The sequence below is a fragment of the Dipodomys merriami genome, unplaced genomic scaffold, assembly GCF_024711535.1.
Source record: "Dipodomys merriami isolate MVZ:Mamm:240054 unplaced genomic scaffold, mDipMer1.0.p SCAF_6, whole genome shotgun sequence".
Classification (NCBI taxonomy): domain Eukaryota; kingdom Metazoa; phylum Chordata; class Mammalia; order Rodentia; family Heteromyidae; genus Dipodomys; species Dipodomys merriami.
In genome coordinates, this window is record NW_027206179.1 from 61,262,155 (window position 1) to 61,279,231 (window position 17,077).

At 39.7% G+C, this 17,077-nt stretch overlaps 1 protein-coding gene across 1 annotated transcript in view; it reads right to left on the minus strand.

The window, feature by feature from the left end:
* Kl (klotho) overlaps nucleotides 1-17,077 on the minus strand; it is a 39,091-nt gene that overhangs the window by 5,430 nt on the left and 16,584 nt on the right. Inside the window, exons 2-3 of the mRNA XM_070002985.1 lie at nucleotides 6,209-6,719; nucleotides 5,043-5,311 (exon numbers count right to left, since the gene is read on the minus strand). Coding sequence (XP_069859086.1) covers nucleotides 5,043-5,311; nucleotides 6,209-6,719 — 780 coding nt within the window. The remainder of the gene's footprint in view (nucleotides 1-5,042; nucleotides 5,312-6,208; nucleotides 6,720-17,077) is intronic.

Consider the following 17,077-nt stretch of genomic DNA (forward strand, 5'->3'; position numbering starts at 1 on the left):
TTTCCTGCATGGACAGGCAGTATTTTTGCATTCCCTGAAAGTCTTGCCAAGTCATAAGCTATTATGATCCTGTTTTTAAAAATCTGAATTTGTCTTAGGCTGGCCTGGAACTCATGATTATCCTACCTCAGTCTCTTGAGTACTGGGATTAAGGACATATCTCACCACAACCAGCTTGAATGATTTTCTTTAATAAAAGAAACCAGCAATAGTATGAGGCTATTTGGATTTTTGTTGTTGTTTGTTTTCACTTATTTAATTTACTTTTTTGTTATCTTTAGTTGTACAAAGCAGTTTCAATTCAACGTATAAATTTATGAATACAATGAATCTTGATCAACATCACCCTTCTCATTATTTTCTTCCATCTCTCCCAACAAAAACAAATTTTCTTAAAAACCAAGTAACAGGGTTAGAGAGGTAGTAGCTCAAATATAGAGAGCCTACCTAATAAGTGGAGGCTGAACTCACACTTTAGTTCTGCCAGGAAAGAAAAAAAATCAACTAAAGACCAAATAGGCAGCAAGAAAGAAAGAAAGAAAGAAAGAAAGAAAGAAAGAAAGAAAGAAAGAAAGAAAGAAAGAAAGAAAGAAAGAAAGAAAGAAAGAAAGAAAGAAAGAAAGGAAGAAAGAAAGGAAGAAAGAAAGGAAGAAAGAAAGAGAAAAGAAGGAAGGAAGGAAGGAAGAAAGGAAGGAAGATGGGGGAGAGAGGGAGGAAGGAAGGAGAGAGAAAGGAAAAGAAAAGAAAGGAAGGAAGGAAGGAGGGAGGAAAAAAAGGAAGGAAGAAGGGAAGGGAGGGAAGGAGGGAAAGAAGGAAGGAAGGAAGGAAAGAAGGGAGGAAGGAAGGGAGGGAGGAAGGAAGAAAAGAAGGAAGAAAGGAAGGAAGGAAGGAGGGAGGGAGGGGAGGGCAGGAGGGAAAGAAGGAAGGAGGGAAGGAAGGAAAGGAGGAAGGATGGAAGGGAGGAAGGAAGGAAGGAAGGAAGTTAAAAGTTTAGTTAGAGGGTAGAGAGGATAGGTAGGAGTGGGAGAAATGGGGCAGAATGATGGAAATGGTAACATTGATCATGATGAATTGAACTCATAAACTGACCTTTTGAATTGAAAATCCTTGGTACAACTAATAAATAAATAAATAAATAAATAAATAAATAAATAAATAAATAAATAAGTTGAATGAATTTAAGTCAGAAAATGCAATGATACTATTGAATTGTGTTTCCGGAAATCATCCCCTGTATTGAGATTTGCTCTAGGTATTAAATAAGCACAGCTATTACCTTTCATTGGCTTTAGGGTCAAGTGGAAACTGAGAGAAATGTAAATCAAAGAATAATACTGTCATCTACCCAGAGCATAATTTTCTTCAGTGTAATTTTAGTGGTTTTGTTTCCTGAATTATTTTTCTGTAATGATACTGACAATCATGGCTGGCAATCATAAAATATGTAAGCCTCCAAAAGAAAAAGGCCTACAATGAAAGTGGGCAGATTGTAAAAGGCAAAGTCACAAATTCCTCCATCCACAGCATATACACAGTGAAAAGCTCAGCTGTGTGACCTTCAACCTAAACCAGTTCTGGGAAACAATCCTCAGAACAGGTGCCTTGATCAGATCCCCCTATAAAAAGCAGAGCTCAGATCAAGCTGGAGGTTGAAACTCTAGGAGTGGTTATTATTGAATTTTACAGGCCTGTTGTAAAAGTACTGCCTGTTCTCTGGAGGGATATGTGTTGTGTTTATAAAGGAAAGTAATAAAAATAGTATGTCAGAGGAAAATTGCTTTTCTGGAGAGTTTTCCCTTGTAGCTCCCTCACACATGTATTTCCCCAAAATGTTATGGGAATGCTGTCAGAAGCCTTTCTCCACGGGGATGCACCTACAATTCATGCTTCTTCAGCTTCCTAGGAGAAAATATGTGTATGCCCCTTCCTTCTCCTCTTCTGCCCTCTCTCACATCTCTCTGTGATAGTGAGGTTTAATTCAGCCACTCAAATGATGCCTAAAACTCTTATTTTAGTTGTTTTTCCAGTAGGGTCTCAAGCTGGTGGCTCAGACCAGCCTGGACTATAATTCTCCTATTTCCACTTTCTGCTTACCTTGGATGACAAGCATACCCACCATGCCTGGCTAAGTTTTATTAATTTTGGTGACATGTAGACAATTTTTTTCTGCTAAAACTGGCCTCAAACCATAATCCTCCTGGCCTCCATATTCTGAGCATCTAGGATTAGAGGCATGAACTATGGCACCCTACCTTTTCAAGTAAAAAAATGTTCAGAGCTTGAAGGAATTTTGTCTTTTGGATTATTTTTATAGAGCTCTAAGTTGACTAAATTCATCACTTTTCTACCAGAATCATTCCAAAACATGTTTTATTCATTCCATCTGAAAATATACATGAGAGTCCATGGTATAATTGCTAGACAGAAAAAAATCAGTTTCATAAAATTCAGGACATTTAGAAATGAGTTTTAGGCAAATTTCATGTAACTTCAACTTCAAACTTAGTTTGTTGACTTAGTTTTTCCTTAAAAATGAAATAATAAAATTGGACCTTTGAGAAAAAGAAGTAGGTATAAAGCATGCATTTAGTAGGCTATGGAAGAAATATTCTTCTCACAGGGACCCCTGTCAAAGAAGCTCTATGTTCCTGGGATGTAGCACAGACTGTGTTTCCATTAACTACAAGCATTCCTGGTTATGGAAAAATAAACTGGCAGCTGGAAAATTGTGACCACGTAAAAGGACAGTCTATGTAAATGGGCCCAATGTCACTCTTCTGAAAGGCTGTGTGGTTTCTGAGATAATATTTTTAAAGGTCTTTGAGTAAAATGCATGTCTCAAGATTTTGTAACACTAGCCAGGAGGGAAAGATAAAATTCCTTGGTTTAAAAACCACTTCTTGGGACTTGAATACACCATTGAAAACACGTACTCACCTCAGAACTTTTGTTTGTTTGCTTTTCTACTAGTACTGGGCCTTGAACTCAGAGCCTCTTGTGCTTACTGGCTCCCTCTATCCCACCACCTGCACAAGGCTGGTGCTCTACCACTTGAGCCACACCTCCACTTTCAGCTTTTTGTTGGTTAATTGGAGATATGAGTATCATGGATTTGTCCTCCCAGGTTGGCTTCAAATTGAAATCCTCACATCAGCTCCTGAGTAGTTAGGATTGCAGGCACAAATCACCATGCCTCTGAATTGCCATTTTAATATAGAGAAAGGGTTAAAGTCTGTGAACAACTCTAAAATGAATTACATGGCAATGGGGGAGGGGGAGAGAGTGTGACTGATCAAGATGCATTGAACTCACAAACTGCCATATTGAATTGAAATCCCTTTCTACAACTACTTAAAGATCATTGTAATCATATAAATAAATAAATCTAAGCAAAATAATAGGAATGGCATGCTCTATTCTTATGGCCTGGCCATAAGAATAATCTAAACCAAAAAAAGTGATATTGACTTATTTCTATATAGATAAAAGATTGCAGTTTGATATTTCCAAGAAAATCTCAATCCATTTCAACAGGAATGCCTTTACTCCAGTGATTTATAGGGTCAATGAATGGGCCAGAAGAATCCAAACGCTTTCTCTCACGGCTTACCTGTGAACACTAAATTTTGTCTTACTGTTTTCACATATACTCTTCATCAGTGTCCTGACTCCACAACCCCGCTACCAAATCACCAGCTTCCCAGCAATCCCTCACATGATTTGCATACTCAACCTTTACCCTCCACAGATTCCTTAGTTCCTTTGAAACCAAAGGTCACTTTCTCCCTCTCCCTCTCCCTCTCCCTCTCCCTCTCCCTCTCCCTCTCTCTCTCTCTCTCTCTCTCTCTCTCTCTCTCTCTCTCTCTCTCTCTCTCTCTCTCTCTCTCTCTCTCTCTCTCTCTCTCTCCATCCTAATTGTACTCCCCTTAACCAAGTGACATACAGAGCTTAGGTATCCACACATTTAGGTATATAGTAAGTGCTTACTGAAATGTTCTATCAAGCCCTAGAAAATAAGTTCCTTTAAACTTTGGGTGGGTGGGGAATGTGTGTGTGTGTGTGTGTGTGTGTGTGTGTGTGTGTGTGTGTGTGTGTGTGTGTGTGTGTTGTGTGTGTGTGTGTGTGTCTTTAACAAATACTGGCTGATCATTTTGAAGCACTTCCATACCCTTTCAATAATAGCTTAAAAAGACATTTCTATCAGTGAATCATGGGAACAAGAATCTGTTTTCTCCCTTTTTATTTTATTTTATTTTTTAGGGTTTGCTTTCTTGTGATAATTCTACAAGTATAGAGGGCATCCACAATTATGTTCCTCCCTCAAGCTTAGAAGCCCCACTGAGATCTTGGATACTCTGAAGTTCAAAGCTACATCTGCTTTAGTAAAATCTAGACTGCCATATGTGAGGAGCTAGTGGCTCTGGCTCATGCCCATTATCCTACTGGGAGGTGGAGATCAGGAGTGTCATGGTTCAGCCTGAAGGGTGAGGGAAGTTCAGGAAATCCCGTCTCCAAAGGAAAAGTTAGACGTGGTGGCTCATGCCTGTCACCTTTCATATGAGGAAGCAGAAATAGGAGCATCAAGATCCAGAATGAAGGGATTTTTAAAAAGTAAGACCCTATCTCAAAAATAACCAGAGCAAAAACACTGGAGGTATAGCACAAGTAGTAAAGTGCCTACCTAGCAAGCACAAAGCCCTGAAATCACATCCCCAAACAAAGGAAAACCAGATGCATTAAATAAGCATCAAAATCTACAACACTCAAAAGAGTTTTGTCTTTTTTACTATTTTATCAGATTTAATTATTCATGTTTTCCATTTCCTTCCCTTTGGAACTAATTTAAAGTATCAGATGAAAGTTGGAAGATTTTTGGAGAGAATGGTGCAGCATTCAAAATGGCAAGCTTTGTGAGATCACTGAGGAGCCAGATCGGGCTCAAAGACCAGAAGCTGTGCCATGCCAAGAGCCTAGGAAGGAAACGCTACTTACTAGTGACAGGGCTTGGTGAGACTGCTGATGGGTTTTGGCGGCTGACTTACATGAATGTAGTTGTCAACAACTCCCCAAGCAAAGTCACAGGGAAATGTCCCTTCTAGGGGTTGATTTTCAGGTAAAAGAGGGAAGCCATTGTTCTCTATCAGCTTTTGGTAGAACAAGGCTGAAGACTTGGGCAGCAACTTCTTTTCCTGGCTGAGGAAGTCGACATAGAAGAGGCCACGTCGGATGCTATAACCTCTGTGCCACTCAAAACCATCCATCAGGGACCATGCAGTGTACCCAGTGACATTGACTCCATCCAACTTGATGGCTGCAGAGGGAAGAGAGGACATGGCAGAGTGACACCTCGCTAGGCCTTGCCTTAGAATTCAAGAGCATTTGAGGCTTTTACTGCTTAAAGAAACGAGTCATGGGCTAACCCCTGTAATCCTAGCTACTCAGGAAGCTGAGATCTGAAGATCAAGGCTTGAAGCCAGCTCAGGCAGAAATGGCTATGAGACTCTTATCTCAATTAACTGGCAAAAGTCAGAAGTGAGGCTGTGGCTCAAGTGGTAGAGTGCTAGCTTTGAACAAAAAAAGCTAAGGGGCAAGCACCACGGCATGAGTTCAAGCCCCAGCACCCCATACACACTTAAGTGTAAGGCTTCTTGTTTGCGAAACCAGTGAGTTTTCTTATGTAGAGAAGACTCACATCAAATCTAAGTAGCTACAAATGTTCACATATGGATTCCTGAGATGGGATAGTTTCTTATTCCCCATGAGGGCTCTACCAGGCTAGGAAGATGTCTGGCTCTACTTTCTATCCTAGGCAAGTAGCATTGTGCTTGATGCAATAAATGAACAAAGTCTTATAAAGGATCAGCTAATATTTGACTGTTTCCTTCAAATAACCTGAGTGCTCCTTTTCCTTCAAAAAGTGATTTATTCAGTCCAAATACAGAAAGCTAGTTATCTTGAGATTTATATTACACTTAAGAGCAAATCCAGATCAGTAACTCTGTAAGTCAAATCACTTCAAACATTAACTCGGTTTCTTATTTATGAGTTTTAAAAATTAATTTAACACTTCAAGTCTCCAAATGAGAAAAGTATTACATAAATGAATCCTTTCTATTACCAAAATGATTAAGATTAAAGTCTACAAACTCACAGTGTGCAGCAGGGAATCTGAAAGGTTGTAGATTTTTGACAGGGAATGAAAGCCTACCTTTTAAGGTTTCCATTATAAACTTTTTGAGGTAATACATGTATTTGGCATCATCTCTTCTGGTGTTCCCTGAGACAAACCAGCCATTTTCCACAATAAATATGGCAGGATGATTATATTCAAGGTCAATCCAAGACAAGAGTTGCCTCAGGCTGGGAGATTCTGACTGATGAAATTTCATGTGAGGTTCCAAAAGTTGAAAACTCAAGGTCGGCCCAAAGGAAAGAGCAAAAAAGTCAGCTGTCCCTTTGATGAACTTTTTCTCTGATTCAGTAAAACTGGGCAGAAGAGAGGAAAGGTTATGCTTCATGCTCTCAGGATAGTCACCATCAATGAATATGGGTTTGGCAAACCAGCCTAGTACAAAGTCAAGAGATTTTTGGCATTCTTGGAGGTTATGATCTGTCATTCTTTGTGGACTGATCCAGTGGGAACTGAGAGCAATGGACACCTGCCCTCTCTGAGTGGGTCGGTAGAAAGTGTTGTAGAGATGCCAGATTTTGGCATGAGCCTGGAAAGGAAAAAAAAATGATGAATTGTGAGGAGCCATGCGATACACAATGGATCCTCCAAATCTCCTTGAATCTGCTTCTCACGTAACCTAACCTCATGACTAACCAAATCAGCTGGAACCAATAGAGAGCACCCTCACAGTGGGCTGTCACCATGATCGGAGTTATAGCCATTATTTTTCCAGCATCCGGTGAAAAAAATAATGGGAACTGATTGTCTCGTGTGGATATTTTTCATCTTTTGGAAAGTTCATGAAATAAGAATTTGTTGGATGTTACTCCTTGATCAACTCTGGATTATGTACTTTTTAATTAGTGGGTTTTGTGAAAAGAATCAGTCTTCCATCTGTGATCATGCCAGGAATTTCTAAATAAGATTATATATTTTATCCTAGGAGACTGGGAGTTTCCAAATTGACTCAACTTGTTGGAGTCAACTTAATGTTTCTCATTCATCTCTCATAGCCAAATCTAACACATGCCCTCACCATCTTTGTTCTTCCCTATGAATCAGAATAATAAATTGAAGGATGAACTCTGATATCTAACCTTGGCCCACCCTCCAGAACTCTGGGATAGAGCTGGCTGGCTGCCTATAGGCCCAGCGTGCAAGGGACAAGCCAAGAACAAACATCAACTAAATGAAATTGCAAGGAACTGGGTGACCGTGCTCTGTTACCAGTTTCCTAGCAATGCAAAGGTCTTTGCTTGCACATAACCAACCTTGCACTCACACAAAATCTTACTGATGTCTGATTTTTTTTCTTCATTCTCTTTTTTTTTCTTTTTTATTTTCTTCACAAGAAATGGAACTTGAACTCAGGGCCTCACTCTTGCTCAGCTTTTTCTATCATTTGAACCACACCTCCAATTCTGGCTTTTTGCTAGTTAATTGGAGATGAGAGTCTCATGGATTTTTCCGCCCAAACTTGCTTTGAACTGTGATCTTCAGATCTCAGCCTCCTGAATAGCTAAAATTACAGACACAAGTCACCAGCATACAGCTCTAATGTCTTTTCTTTTTGTTCCCTTTTGATTTTGAAGCCTGTAGAATGTTTTTTCTTCCTACTTGAATGCAGTTCCTCTTTATCTTTGAATTATTTGATTTATCTACTCTTTTTTCCCCTGTAAATACAAAGGCTATGATTTAACGTTTTACTTCCCTAACATAGATTCTTTGAAAACCCTATTCTATTTCTGTTTGATTCTGTATATTCTCCAAAATGATCATGTGCATTTTTGTCCCCTTCCCAACTCTGAGCCCAAAGAAACTTTTATTGCTCAGTGTGCTAAATATCCTTTCCATTTTTCCTCAGATATTCTTTTCCTGGTTTGTTTCAAAGTAGGCATCCAGGAACAGTCTCCTCAACATTTTTGAGTTCAGCTAAACATGTCAAGGAAGTCAAATTGTTTATGTCTTTTTTATTTTTAGTTTCTTAACGACATCTTTTGTGTTTTATTTCACTGCAAACATTTCTCAGCTTAGTTAAGAAGGAAATAGACAGTAAGACATGGATCAAGACCACAGTGGCTTTTGTCTGTGTGATCCAAGAACATGGAGACTTAATCATGTCACGTGGCCCCTCGCTCTGTGACAGCTCCTGCCTTTTGCCACCATCACACTCTCCTCCCTTTCCTGTTCACAGGAATTTCACAATGGCCTTTAACAGGTACACAGAAAAGTAAAGGAGTTATTCAGGTTGGCCCTTAGTAATTCATTTCTTGGGCCTAGGGATGGGGGTAAAATACCACCAGGGAACATTGTTCATTTCACCCAGTCTGGTAGGTATCCACCCAACAGAATATAATTGGTATCCCATTGTTGAACCTGGGATCAGATAACACAGTACTTCCTAGTCTGAGTCAGTTTTGCAGATAGCAGAAGTCTGACAGTAGAATTCTTCCTAATCATGGACCACTCTTCTAACCTGAGGATGTGGCTCAGAGAAAATTTGGCAAGGAAATGCCAAGTGACCTTCCCCAGGGAAGAGCACAGGTGGTTGCTGAGGTCAGATTGCTGCTACTCCATGACTTTTCAGTTGTGTGCCTTTGGCCACATGACTTAACGTGAGAAGGGAAGAAGCCATACTTACCTGCCTTTCTCATCAGGCTGAGATTAAATGAGATAATTTATGTTCTCTGCCACTACTTGAAGGCTTTCCCTCAATTCCCAACTCCCTGGCACAATGATTTTCTACTGAAAGTTTGGAGATTGCCAAGGGTCCCACATTTTATAGGTGCAGCACTGTAAAGTATATGTTAACCGCTTAGTCTTCCTCTCACTGTCCATCTCCACTTCTAAACTTCACCTCTAAGAACATTTCCCCAATAGTTCCCCTCTCCCCAGTCTTAATTCAATGCATGGTCTGTGTGTCTTACAGGTGACCTCGATCAAAGAATCAACCACATTTTATTACATTTATTTAAGTTTCTACATGATACATGTTTCAAAGGCATTGATTTGGGACTTTTATCTCTCTAACCTCAGGTTCTAGCAAAATGCAGGTACTTTGTTGACAGAGTCAAATAAACAGATATGAAAGAATAAAGACTGTAAGTTGAAAACAAAGTCAAAGGATGTGGAACAGATATAAACATTTTTCTGGGTCAAATCAAGAACAATGCTTCTATTGTATTTTCTGAGACCTTGAAAGAAAGAGAACTCTTATGTACATAGCATTAAAAAACAAATGGCTCAGGAAAAGCGATGCATGCTGATAATTCTAGCACTCAGGAGCAGAAGGAACCTAAATTTGAGGCCACTTAAGGCTACAAAACAAGACTTTATCTCAAACACATGAATAGTAATAATAATAATTCAATAAAATATTTAAAATTGGAAATAATTTGACATGTATCATCTCATAGTATGCTAATAATTCAATTTGGGATATAAATCACTCTGGTTTATGATAACCTCCTTACTTTTTCCTAGCCTAAATTTAGATTTTTAAAAAAAATTTGGGGGTCTAAAACAATGGAGATTTCTTCCTGGTATTTCTTACTTCTAATCAACTACTATTCCCAATTTCAATAATCAAGGAAAATAAATTTTGTAGCTTATAGGGCTGGGAAGGTGGCTCAGTGGTAGAGCACTTGCCTTGCATGCATGAGGCCCTGGGTTCGATTCCTCAGCACCACATAAGCAAGAAGAAAAAAGCCAGAAGTGGCACTGTGGCTCAAGTGGTAGAGCACTAGCCTTGAGCTGAAGAGCTGAGGGACAGCGCTCAAGAGTTCAAGCCTCATGACCGGACCCAAAATTAAAAAAAAAAAATTTGTAGCTCATAGACATTTCCTCTCAGCTAATTATCACTCAATTATTGGTATCTTTCACAGGACCCAAGACAAGGTTTTGCACAATAAGATGCTAAAACTGGATGAGTAAAAGTTGGGTGCTACTGGCTCATATCTGTAATCCATGGTACTTGGAAGGCAGAGATCATGGTTTGATCAGGGTCATGTTTGAGGCCAATTTGAGCAGAAAAATTCATGAGACCCCCTTCTCAACTGACATCTAAGTGCAGTAGCTCATCTGCAGCTGACCTGAGAGATTAAGATTGGGAAGCTTACAGTTCCAAGCCAGCTAAGGTAGAAAAGGCCCAGAGGCTTGCTCCATCTCAACTGAAGAAGCTGTCAGAGTGGCATGTCCCAGCATCCCAGCTAAGATGGGAAGCCAGAACTGGGTACATCACAATTTAGACCAGCTTCATGGAAAGATTAAGTAGATACCTCACAGTTTGGACATATGCCTGGATAGGAAGTAAGACCATATCTCAAGAACAATGAGTATAAAAAGATCTGGAGGCCTGGTTCAGAGGTAGTTAGACCCTGAGTTCTGAAAAAAGACTACAAATGTTCATTAACAGGACAATCTATGAGCAGTGCAGTATGTTTATACAATGGAATACTACTTAGCACTACAAAGAATTAACTACTGTTTTAACAAGTATAGGAATTAATCTAAAAGATATGCAGAGCAAAAATTAAAAAACAGGGAATAAAACATATTCACATACTTGTGTAATTCATTTAGAAGTCTTCAAATTAGACTTTGGTGACCAGAATCAGAGCAGTAGTTGTCTATGGAGGGTTGTAATTTGTGAGAATTTGCAAGGAAACTTTGTAGGACAATGGATACATACAACTTACAAAAGTGTGGGTGCATGTATGTGCATTGTGTACATGTGCATCTGAGTGTATGTGTGTGTATGTGTGCATGTGCACACACACACATGTAGACAAAGTCTTGAAAGTCTTATAATATAGCCAGGCTGGCTTGGAACTCATTATTTTTCTGGCCCCACTTCCTTAGTGCTGGGATTATAGGCATATACCAATATTCTTGACTATATGTCCTACATTTTGTGAGTGTGTGTATGTGTGCATGTGTGCGTGCGCACATGTGCAGGCCCTGGGCACTGACCCTGAGCTTTTTTACTCAAGGCCAATGCTCTACCACTTGAACCATAGCCCCACTTCTAGCGTGTGTGTGTGTGCGCGCACACACACACACACGCTTAATTGGAGATAAGAGTCTCACAGACTTTCCTGTCCAAGCTAGCTTTGAACTGCAATCCTCAGATCTCAGCCCCCTTAGTAGGTAGATTTATGGGCATGAGCCACTGGTGCCCAGCTGTCCTATATCTTTATGGGGGAATTTGTTACATACATGTCAGCAGTTATCAAAACTCATCAAATTGTACATTAAAATACGTGTATCAGTTTGGAAGCTCTATAGACAAATAAATAACAGGTGAGTATCTTATCATAGGCACAGTTATTTAGACTCAGAAATCTAATTGCCTAGGATTCACGTGGCAAGAAGAACTGATTGATTTCCTCTGAAGCACAAATTTGTCTCTAAAGCTATCAGAGTAATCTGTTACTTTTTAAGAATTCAGTTCTTTTGTTTTTAATTACAGGAATTAACAGCATTCATTCATTCATTCAACAAATACTGTTACTGGGTACTTTTCTAGTAGAAAAGTATCATCCAGTTCTCATGGAAATTGCATCCTAGGAAGGCAGAGAGATTAAGGAAAATAGATAAAGGATAGGACAGGGGAGTGTCAGCTCCAGGAAGAATACTGACTAGATGAAAAGGTATCTTTTGGGAAAGATTGCCTGAGGAAAAAAATCCAATCAGTGAAGAAAAAGTGAGAGATGCAAAATATGCCTTGGACAGTGGCTTCATCCTGTAATTCTAGCTACTCCAGAGACTAAGAACTGAGGATCACAGTTCTAAGCCAGCCTGGGCAGGAAAGTCTGTAGGGCTCATATCTCCAGTTAATTTACCAAAAAGCTGAAGGTGGAGTTGTGGCTGAAATGATAGAGTGCCAGTCTTGAAACCTGAATTAAAGCCCTACTACCAGCACCCCAAAGAGGAAAAACAAATCCTTCAGGTCAGAAGATGCAAAAAGGGCATTTCTTCAGAGCTGTTCCTGTGCCATGGATGAAGAAGGCCTCCCTATTCTCTGACTCTGCACGGTCATGAGCTATGTGACTGGCACAAGTGCGTCTGCCTTCTCTGTGCTTCTGTTTCCTTCATCTGTAAAGTGCAAATAGCAATAGCCTATCATGTCTGCATCTTTAGGATGGCTAAATCACTCAAGGTAGGCTGTAGATCCTTCCTTCAAAAGTCCTCAATCTGAAATGCCCCTGAATTCAAAACTTTTGGAGAGCTAACCCATCACAAGTAGAAAACTACACTGGACATCATGCAATGGGTTAAAATCAAAGCACAGGTGCACTAAAATATTGCATATAATTTCCTCAGTCTGTGTGCGTATGGTGTATATTACTTATAGAAAAATAAGTACATTTCGTGTCAGTTTCAGCCTCACTCCCAAGACATCTCATTATGTACATGGAAATATAAAAAAAAATCCAAAATCTGAAACACTTCTGGTCCCAAACATCTTAGATAAAGGATACTCTTGGAATTGTAACTGACACAAAGCCAGTGTCACACAAATGTGCATTATTTAACTGTGGTCATAATGTACTTTGACAGAGTTTTTAAAAGATGCTATGTACAGAATAGGAGCTTAGAAGTCAAGAAGGAAAGAGGATGGTAGCTAGGAGCTACTGCAATGACAGTAATGGTAGGCAAAAGATGGAGGTTTGGAACAGTGATGCAAGCAGAGAAAAAGCAGCTAGATTCAGGTAATCACTGAAGGCAGAATCAATAGATCTTGCTGCTGAAACAGATGCTACACAGGCAGTGTGAGGAAAAAGGATCAAGGGCAATAAAGAAAGCAAAAGTAAGGGGTTGGGGAAAGGAAGAGATTACATTCTGACAGACAGTGGATTTGCATATCTCCATGAAGAAGTCTGGTAGACAGCTAGACTTTGAATCTGAAGCTAGAAGCACAGATATGATTAGCAGTCATTCAAATACACATCAGAGGCAATGTTCAATGGGCCACTTTTTGTTACCATTCCTTATTTTGTTTTTCAAATATTGAAATGGAACAATTCTTAAGTGATTAATTTAATCCCATAAATAATCTTAATTAAACTGACTGAGACTAATAAGGAAAGAATGAAACATAGCTCATAAACAAAAATAACTTAAACAGTGCATGCTGGTCTACTTCCAAGCAAGAAGAACTAGCCAGGGGTTATTTCAGGCCTTGATGGTGTACTTTTTTTGGTAAGGATCAAAGGATTGATAAATTTCAGAGAATATAGGGAATCTTGTTTGCCTTTCTGACATCTTTTCCCTCAACTTCTGAAGAGTTTCATGATTATTGTCTAAGGACTTCCTTACGTCACTGCGATGCTGTTTCATTAGCATGTCCAGTGGCCAAAGGCTCACATTGGTAGGTTGAATTATTCCTCTTGTTTCTATCAGCACAATTCTATAAATTAGAAAGGACAGTGCTAGCTGGCACCAATGGCTCACACCTGTAATCCAAGCCACTCAAGAGCCTGAGATGTGAGGATCATGGTTCAAAGCCAGCTCAGACACAAAAGTCCACGAGACTCTTATCTCTCCAATTAACCAGCCAAAAGCTATAAATGAAGATGTGGCTCAAGTGGTAGAGTACTTGAGTGAAAAAGCCAAAGGGACAATGCCTGGACTCTGAATTCTAACCCACTACCAGCTCCCCCCCCCAAAAAAAAACAGTTCCTTAAAGAGAATTTCAAACATCCTGCCAAAAAATAATCATCTAAAACCTAATTTTTCCCAAATAACCATCTCTCTAGCTTTTGTCCACAAAAACAGTCTGTAGTTTCTATGGGTGATTCCTTTAAAATTGTCTAGAACTTAACCTGTGGTCATGATCTCACCTCTGCCTTGCTAGATGCCCTGGTAAGTGAATCTATGTTTATAGCTAGGAGCTGAGTTAGGGTACAGTGGCTCATGCTTCTGGTTCCCCACTGCTTTGGAGGCAGAGATTACAAGAATATGGCTTGTCATCAGCCCTAGAAATAGTTAACAAAGTCCCATTTTGATGACCAAGTTGGATGTGGTGGCTTGACTGTGTCATAAGTAGGCATAAGTAGGAGATTTATGGACTGGGGCCAACTTCAAAATGGGATTGGGCATGTGGTGTGGCTTAAGTAGTAGAGCACTACCTAACAAACACAAAGCCATAAATTCAAATCCCAGTACCGGAGTGGGGAAAATAAAATAAACAAATAAAACAGCTAGGATCACTTGTCTTTACTGTGGACTTTCTTTCTAGCTCTGAGTATCAAGCCTTACAGCTTGCCCACAACAAAACAAGAAGAGCCAGTTAAGTTTTGTACAAATGTCTAGCTGCTCACCCTCCAGCCCAACTTGTCTGCTATCCTTAGATTAATTCCTCCTTTCACTTCGCCTATAGCTCTCTGGACCTCAGATAACATCCTACTAACCCTGCCCCTCCCCCCTGCCCATCCCATTCTATATCTCTTCTATTATCGTTTTCTATTTCTCTCCTTGCTGTGTATTTTTGGTGCATGCATGAGTGTCTGTGTGTGTGTGTGTGTGTGTGTGTATGTGTGTGTGTGTGTGTATGCGCACACGTGCATGTGTGCACTTACACTGGTACTAGGTCTTGAACTCAAAGCTTGGGAACTCTTCCTTAGCTTTTACACTCAAGGCTGGCACTAAACTCCCTGAGTCACACTTCTGGTTTTTGCTAGTAAATTAGAAATAAGAGTAGCACAGACTTTCTTACCCAAACAGGCTTTTAGCGACAATCCTCAAATCTCACCTTCTGGTAGCTAGGATTATAGGCATGAAATATCAGTGCCTGATTGTCAAAATTCTTAGGCTAGTTGAACCTACAAGGCTGATAATGAGGATTAATCAAAGTAACCCAGGACAAAAGGAATTAAGTAGAACAAATGAACTATTAGCGACAAACGGTAATCATTCACTCTAATAGACTATATTTAACTATAGATGTTATGCTCAGTATCCACTAATTTATAGGATAATGTATTCATACATATAATAAATATAAAAGGTAAGTGCCAATGAGGTGATATTCGTTGTTTGTACTGAGTGGGACAAGGGGCATGTTTTAAATATTATGTTGTTCTGGTTTTTCTGAGTTTTGCATAATGGGCATTCATTGCTTATGTAACAAGAAAAATAAATAAGAAAAGGAACTGGAGATTTCAAGTTTGGAAAATGTTCAGGATAACTTAAGACATTGTATTTTTTTTGTCAGTTGTGGGGCTTGAACTCTGGCCCTGGGAGCTGTCCCTGCACTCTTCAGCTCAAGGCCAGCGCTCTACCACTTGAGCCATAGGGCCACTTCTGGTTTAATTGGAGATAAGAGCCTCACGGACTTTCTTGTTCAGGTTGGCTTTGAACCATGATCCTAAGATCTCAGCCTCCTGAGTAGCTGGGATTACAGGCGTGAGCCACCGGTGCCCAGCAGGACACTGTGTTTCTAAGCTGATGATGTCTGCTTGGCTTGTTGGGCTGTGTGTTCATTGTTCCACCAGATGAATGTCATGGATTGGCCCAACACATTCAACCTCTCACCATTCTGCAATCATTTGTTTACTAATCTATTGTTATAGTTTTCAGCTAATTCTAAATCCCACAAACATGGGGTATTCAACAGTGTCTTTTATCAGCATTGACTGGTGATATCTCATTGGCTAATATAAGTCACTTGGTCAAACCCAGGCCTGAAGTTGGGGCTGCATGCACACCCACAGTGCAGAATACTGCAAGATTATGTGGCAAAAGACATCAGTTCAGTGAAGAGAGGGTACAACTCAACAATTCAAGAGAGAGCTTTAGTTCAACCCATCTCAAGCACTCTGTAACTGAGTAGGTAGAGACAATACAAAAAGTAAGCATAGAAGCTGGGAGTTGGGGGGTGGGTGGCTCACACCTGTAATCCTAGCTACTAAGGAGGCTGAGATCTGAGGATCATAGTTCAAAGCCAGCCAGAAAATCCCTGAAACTCTTATCTCCAATTAACCATCAGAAAACTGGAAGTGGTGCTGTGGCTCAAGTGGTAGAGCACTCGCCTTAAGCTGAAGAGCTGAGGGACAGTACCCAGGCCAAGAGTTCAAGACCCACGACAGAAAAAAAAAAAGCATTGAAGATGGTGGTTCACATGTAGTACTCATGCTGGATGGGTCAAAACTCTTTGGTGACTATTAAAGGTGATTAAATTTGACACATAGCTTAGTTCCCATGCCAAAGAGGGTAGTAAATTATTTAACAAATATTATTCAACATTTACTATATCCCAGACATTTGCTTACTGGAAATACAGAAATGAGCAAAAGGCTCAGGGTTAGATGTATGTGCTTGCTCACTACAGACTAACACAGACTAACTGACCCCCAATATTCTCTAAGACAGACCTCAAACAAATATGTGATCTGACTATTACAATCTTTGACCTAGAACCAAAAAACATGAGTATGTCCACATTCTATTTTCTCAAACTTGTGCTAAGATCTTTAAGGTAAAGACTAATGCTGCATATAATTGCCAAACTTCTTCATTATTATTTCTTAAAAGAACTAAATTTGAGGGCCATGCAATGCAATTCATGCCTATAATCTTAAATACTTAGGAGCTAGAGGTCTAGAGGATCATAGCTAGAGGCCAGCCCAAGTAAAATTTTTCAAGAACATGGGCATGTTTCCCCACATACTTGGGAAGTGTAAAGAGAAAGATCACAGGCCAGGCCAGCCTGAACAAAAAAAAAAATCAAGACTTTATCTAAAGCAAAAAGGGCTAGAGGTGTGGCTCAAGTGACAGAGCATCTGCTTAGTAAACACAAGATCCTGAATTCAAAACCCCATTACCACCAAAAAGAAAATTACAGAACTAAGTTTCAGCTAAAGTCTCCTATAGAAATCATAAGACATATGGTGTATTCTTGTT